A 7,106-nucleotide genomic window follows, 5' to 3' on the forward strand; every position below is an offset into this window, starting at 1 on the left:
TGTCTATTCAAGAGATGACACTCTTGCAAAACGTGTTCTGACTCTTGAGTCTGCCATACTTTCAACTCAAGGATCCTATTCAAGTCACAACTCTATTTCTTGACATTTTTATGTCAACTAACGAAGCCCAAAAGACAACTTGCATTTCCACTATACCACATATTGGGTAAAGATGGCTATCGAAACAATTTCAACTCATGAAAATTACAAAGCTCAGAATTTTTAGGCTACCTTCCTCAAAGGGGTCCATTAAAACCTCATGCTAGCAGTTACCTAGCACAAAGAATTGTTAAGATCATTATCTAAAGATAAGACCTTAAGTGTCATAAATAATGTAACAAAAAATCAAAAATAGTGGTTGAAGATAAAACTGAAGTGAACTACTTTGTTGAACATGAACCTTAAATTGCTGTTTCTCCATGGGAGCCAACTGAGGCAGACTACTCATATGAAAACTGTTTGAGCTGCTGCTCAAGCAACTTCTGTCTGCTGATCCTTTGAATCAGTAAGAGACGATTTGTGATGCACATGGTCTCGCTGATCAGGAAAACACATCCAGAACCGTGTTGGTTGCCTTATCATTCAGGTGAAAACATTGAGCTTTGAAATCTTAATAGGGAGTGTAACCGTGGATTGTATCAAACACATGCCAGATCATGCAGCAGAACAACAGAATGCTATGAAAGAGGACAAGGAACTGGATGAGGCACGTGTAATTACAAGTGTGAAAATTTTGCTAGAGAAATTTGAACCATACGGACCAAAGTCTGGCTTGGAGTAGAGTCAATGAAGATCAGTTTAAACTATACCGAGCAGCAAAACTAAGAGGTGTTTACAGTGCAGATTTTGGACATGTTGAATTTGATATACTGCAATAGGTGTTTACAGTGCAGATATTGGGCATGTTGAGTTTAATATACTGCACATGGTGAAAATCTTTCATTTGAGTCATCATTTTAAGTTTTAGTACATTTGGAGCTTTTGCATTATTCTTGAACGCATTGCATTTCACAATGCACTTCTAAATCTTCATCCCGGAATTAGGATTAAGGGGCCTCCTCGTATTGTATCATTAATCTAAATATTCACTCCAGCAAGCTTTTCTTATGCTTCGAGCAAGCCTCCAGGAATAGAAAAAATCTAAGCTTTTCAAAAAAGATTAAGCTGTCACAGTTATCTGAACATATCCCAGGGAAAGGTTACAATCGAGGGCCATTTTTGCGACAGTAGAAGAGAGTAAGAAAACTGCAATGCACACTATTGAAATCATACAGCTCTATTCCATTGGTGAATCACGCCTGTCATATAACTAGCTTCCATCTGCAAGAGATTAATGCACCAGGTCTGCTTCACCATTGGGGACCATCATTTTATCGTTACTAGTAGAAAATGGGGACTAGAATACCTCACTGCAGAAATTCCAAAAATTACAAATCCAGTAAAGCTTTATGAAGGGCACGAGAGAGAGAGAGAGAGAGAGAGAGAGAGAGAGAAACCTTTTATGAAAAGAGAGAGAGAGAGAGAGAGAAGGAAAACAAGAACAAAGAAATGAAAAGAATTTTAAAGAATACACAAACACCGAAGAAGGAAGAACAGAGAAGATTCAATGGTGAAAAGGTGGCAGAAAGCATTGTCCTTGGCCACTGCCATAAGTTCAAGCTAAGGCAGACATGAGGAGCTGAAAATGCTCACTAGCAGATTCACCGTCATTCAGTAGGTGACTAGCGAAAAACAATCTATGACAAGCTTTGAATGACTGTTTTGGAAAATGCCGCACCATTGACTGTGCTTGTAAAACATGTTGTCTTCTGTACAACGTATCTTTCATACTGGGCTAACTTGACTTCAATGCTGTATGAAGAAATTGCATACATTTGTTACTTGAAATACTGGGCCAACTAGACTCCAAAAATTTGGTGGCTTCAGCTTTCATACTGGGCTAACTTGACTTCAATGCCGTGTGAAGAAATTGCATACTTTTGTTACTTGAAATACTGGGCTAACTTGACTCCAAAATTTTGGTGGCCTCAGACTACCCCTTTCCTCAGGATTCCAGTTTTAAAAGAATAGATCAGTTGCTTGTCCACTCAAGTTGCATACCCCTTGCTTTGATCTCAAAGTTCCAGCTCCTTGCATTTCCTGTTCAATTCAGGGAGTCATTTTCACCATTGAATTAAACGTTCAGCTACTGCAACAAGGAAGACTAGAATTCCCAGCTCCAGTGATGCCCTTGGCTAAGAACGAGGTATCAGATCAGATGCAATATTGCAAGCACATTGCCAATAGCAGATCAAAACCGTGCACTTGTCACCACAGCCAGCTAATTTAGTTCAGAACACACTTTAATAATATTCAACGATCTCTATAGTTCAGTGAATTCCACAAAAACAAAGACTTGCATAACCTATTTGACTTTTACAATATGACAAATCTTTAACCCCTCATCATTTGAGAGCTTGGCATCATCAATCTATACCAGAACTCATGATAATGCCTCTGGTGGTAGAATGGTGATCAGATTTGTACTTTAATCAAGCATGTGTGCAACTATACTCTACAGGTTATTTTGGTCATAGAATGTCACAGCCCAAAACTTTATGCTAAATGGAGGAACTAGTTACCTCCGTATGTATATCATCGTCAAGCTAAGACCGAATATCTGTCGGAACGTCACTTAGGTCTCTATACGACTGCCACAACCTCAACTCTTGGGCTGCCTCCTGAAGCATCTCCACTCCACCACTTTCTTTTCTCAGCGACAGAATGGTTTGTTTTATTGAGTCACTATCAGCCTCAAGTACTTGTAGCCTGGACATCAGCCTTGCAACATCATCTTTCAAGACCTTCCTAGAGTTATCTCTCATGACCATTGATGCACTTCGCCAATCACAAGATGACACCTTCGGGGATAAAAATGGCGGACTATCCATTATTCCAACAAGATCTGGACTTCTCATCTCATCAGAATCCACCTCTAACAGTGAACTTTCAAAACTTTTGGATAAATTTCTTGGTGTGGAGCAAGGGCCCATGCAACTCAATGGATGCCTCATATCCACTATATCACTCCCAAGTTCTACCCTTTCGTTTGCATTATCAAAAGCCCAACTTTCTAAACTCTTATCTGGTTTTCCTTCCATGTCTTTAACTTTTTCCAACATTCCATCATGTCCCTTGAGATGTGATTCTCTAAACTCCACATCTTCAGCTTCTGCAAACTTTCCCACAACTTTTACCATATTACTGCCCACTTCAACCCCTGTGCATCCTTGACTGGTAAGACCTGGTGGGAAAACCCTCACATGTTTGGTTTGGCTACTTTTCAAAAGATCAATCTGCTCCTCTAGATGCCATATGCGCTCGAAAACATGTTGCCATTTTGTTGTTGTTATTGATTGATCAGTATAGGCACATGAAACATGGAGAAAGTCTCCCTGCTCACTGTTATCAGCATGCACCCCAATAGTCTCACCTTGACACTTTTGATATGCACCAGAATCATTGAGCTCTGATATTTCACCTTCAATGACCTTATCATTCAATAAGGAAAGAGATGTTTTATCACCAGAGAACCAGCTTCCACTTTGGTTGGCAACTGCCTCGACAGGACTTTTTGTGCTAACAGCATCCACTGTATCAACTGACTCTAGTAAATGCTTATCAGCCTCATCTGGTTCAAAGTTTTTGTAAGCCACATCTGTCTCCCCTCCTCTAAGTCCTGAAATTTCTATCACCTTATCATTACCATCATTTGCCAAGTGATCTATTACCTTCCTCTTTTCTGCATCTTTCAGTCTTTCCTTCAGAACTTTAATCCTGTACACTTCAATCTCTTTCTCCAGCGCAAGCATTTCTGCTTCCCGCTTAACAAGGACATCCCTCAGACCTGCGAGAGCTTCTTCATCAAACATCTCTTTCTCTTCTGCAAACCGCTGATACTGCATAGCTTCCATTTGTAATGCTGCTTTATCCTTTTGAAGCTTTCTTATTGTGGCCATTGCTTCACCAGCAGACAATGCAGACGCTGTTCTCTCCTTTTCCAACTCCACATAGGTCCTATGAAGAATGTCTCGTTGCAAAGATAACCTTTCTTTGATTTTCTCAATATCATTGTCACTTTCACTTGTCCATGAATGATAACTGACTGCTGAAACCTTACTCAAGGTGGCAACTTCCAGTGGATTGGAGCAAGGATCTGAATTTGGAAGGAAAGTAGCAGGACTTTCAATCACCTTGCTTGCTTCAGTTTCATTTATCAAGTGGGAACTTTCCATACCTTCTATGCCGTCAGAAGCCTCTATTACACCTCCTGGCTCACTACGAAAGTAATGACGGTTTCCAAATACTTGTGGTTCCCCCCTGACTGATGAATTGTGACTGCCACTTTGCAAGCTCTCTGGTCTTTGCTTGCTTTCATGTGCATTATCCAAAGCATGGCCATTGAACAGCTCTTCAGGAAACACTTTGAAGCTGTGTTCCCTTTCAAGCTGATGGTCCTTAGCATCCACAATGCTGTCATCAGACACCCTGCCTGAGCTTGTAAGTTCATGTAAGGACAGACTATCAAGCTTCCTCTTCACAAATCGACAATGTGATTGTCTTTGAATCAAAGATCTGCAGTCAAAGCAGATACGATGGAAGGGCAAAACACCAGGGTAAAGCTGTGGTACATGATCCAAAGCTAATCCAGGCAAGCATCTCCTGCCAGGTAAATTGAAATCGTGTCTTGAACCTTTTAAACAACTCCAAGAATCTGATTCTGAGCACGATGTCTGGTAGCTTAACTGACAAGAACCTGTTGCCTTTTGCATGCACAAATCATTTGAAGAGCAATCACTGTATCGATAAGTTTGCAACCCAGTCTTGCTTTTGTTAGCCCAAATCCCCCCATGGTTGAAACAAGGAGGGTGCAGGTCAAAAATTGTGATAAGCTTAGAAGTGAGATACGAGATTGTAGCACCCATTAGGAAGATAAAAGCAATCGTTATGTCCATGAAAGCACAGATGATCGATGTGGCGAGGGACTGGTCTTCTCCTGACAATCTGCTGCACTGTGGCAGAGCCATTAGGATAGTAGTGTGGTGACTAATTTCCTTGTCGGCAACACTAAGATTCGTACATGCCACCTGAACTTGTGTGTTTTGGATTGAATTCAGTGTCCTTAGCTAAGCACTGACATCAAATGGTGCACACATTTAAAGAGTTCCAATCAAATGGTGCACGCATTCAAAATGGCGAAGAAAACCAATCAGTGGATTACCGTGGTGCGTGATGACGGACAAGTTGATCATCTTTTCTTAAACCGGTGATAAGTGACAAAATGAAGAGCATCCTCTCATCAAGAGGCAGCCACATGTATAGGATCCAGGTGCTGAACAGGGGGTATTGGCTTTCTGAAGAGCCTATGAATTTGATCGGGGGGAGATAACAGGCTTAAAGATAATCAAATGGAGTAGCTAGAGTGGCAAGATAATCAATACAAATGGCAATAAAGAGAATGTTTGATGAAGGGAGAGAGACCGGCGAGAGAGCAAAACTTCAGGGTGCCTGGGTACATTCTAAAACCAGCGAAATGCCTCTCTCTCTCTCTCTCTCTCTCTTTCTCTCTCTCTAGAGAGAAAAAAAGAGAGATGCCGTGGCTTGAAAAAGCAGAAAAACAGAGTATGAAATCAAAAAGGAAGGGACCTACCTCGCCACAAGGCCAGTGTGCACTTGTACGCTTCTGCCCTAGAAAAGCATGCAAGCTGTTCCATCTGCAGAAATCCTTATCAGGCTCAGGAGTCAGTCCCCAAATGTGGCTGGAGACATTGGAGACAAGAGAACATCTTTGTTGGAATTCAAAATCTCACAACAGCCACATTCCAGATTTAGTTAAGCACACATGATTCCACTTCCCACTTGCACACCATCAAGATTAGGTCCAACCTTTAGTCTTCAAAGTTCATGTCCATGCATGCGGTAAACGTCTAGAGCCGAGACACGCGCGAGTAAGCACTGCACCACGCATTAGAGTTGGGTGGTACATAGACCTACCAAACTTTTTAGATGTCAAATAAGTTGAGTTTGAGCATGCGACGTGGCCTTTTTTTTTCTACTTCCCGAAATTATAGTCACCTTCACTTGGAAAGTCAAGTATAGACTCCATGTGTGTCGTGACTCTAAGTCCCTTAACTTGCATGTGTAGAATATATCAGCCACGTGCAAGATGATTAGATCTAGACCCCACCTATGCCAACCAAGGGAGAGAGACTCTTTTGAGGAGAAACAATGTCATTTAGGGGGGGCGAGAGATAAAGACAGAGAGAGCTGAGCTAACTTGTGGCATAAAACGTCTATAGAGAGAGAAAAGGGACTGGAGGAGAGAGAGCACAACCAGTAGCAATAGATGATTGCCAAGTCATGTGAACTTCATCAAGTTCATGGAGTACCCTTATTTTTAGAAGGTACTCCATGAACTCCCAAAAGTTCAGACACATAGGTTAAGAGTGGTTAAATAAATTATCCACACATCATAAAACTTGACCATACAGACTTATGATATTTACCTACACGTATTTCACTCTAAAATCAACTTCTACAAATCGACATGGTTGTCATGATTGTCATACACACAAATTTCACAAACTTTCAACTTTGTGCTTTGTAATTTGAGATTGAGTGGTATGATTATTAATATGGATTGCATGAGGGATTCTATGGCTATTTTGCCAAGCAACATCACCAAAATTTCTACCTTGAAGAAACAAGGAAGCCACAAAAATGGATGAAACTAGGTCTAGTCACATAAGGTGGTGGTATAACCACATGAGCTTGCATGAGTGTCACACATAAGGGGGCACAGTCTGGTCACATAAGATCGTGGATAGGTTTGTGTTCACAGCCACATAGTTGTGGCATCAACCCACCATAAAGCGTTGGGTCAAAGGTGCCATTCCTATTGCACTTGGGAATGTCCTTGTTTATTTGTTATTCGCACTATGTTTAACATGGCTTTTCCACACACACACTTTGTAGACTATCACCACAATCCTTGTTAGACTTACAAGAGTCAATACCACATAGGCCCTTTGATGATAATCCTCCCAAGGTGATGAACTTTTTATATC

The 7,106-nt window shown here is 41.1% G+C and overlaps 1 protein-coding gene across 3 annotated transcripts in view; it reads right to left on the reverse strand.

Moving 5' to 3' along the window:
- Positions 1-5,626, reverse strand: part of LOC148036966 (uncharacterized) — a 41,351-nt gene extending 35,725 nt beyond the window's left edge. The window contains exons 1-2 of one of the 3 annotated variants that reach the window (XR_015690542.1): positions 2,622-5,626; positions 1,873-2,139 (exon numbers count right to left, since the gene is read on the reverse strand). Coding sequence is in view for 1 of the 3 variants with exons in the window: in XM_087675919.1 (XP_087532045.1) it covers positions 2,646-5,066 (2,421 nt within the window). In the remaining 2 variants the exon portion in view is untranslated. Of the gene's footprint in view, positions 1-1,777; positions 2,140-2,621 lie in introns of all 3 variants that reach the window. The other 2 variants (XR_015690543.1, XM_087675919.1) reach the window with 2 other exon arrangements.
- Between the last annotated feature and the right edge of the window lie 1,480 nt (positions 5,627-7,106).

The sequence above is a fragment of the Lygodium microphyllum genome, chromosome 4 (assembly GCF_053477565.2).
Source record: "Lygodium microphyllum isolate KBCC chromosome 4, Lygodium_microphyllum_v1.1.10, whole genome shotgun sequence".
Lineage (NCBI taxonomy): Eukaryota > Viridiplantae > Streptophyta > Polypodiopsida > Schizaeales > Lygodiaceae > Lygodium > Lygodium microphyllum.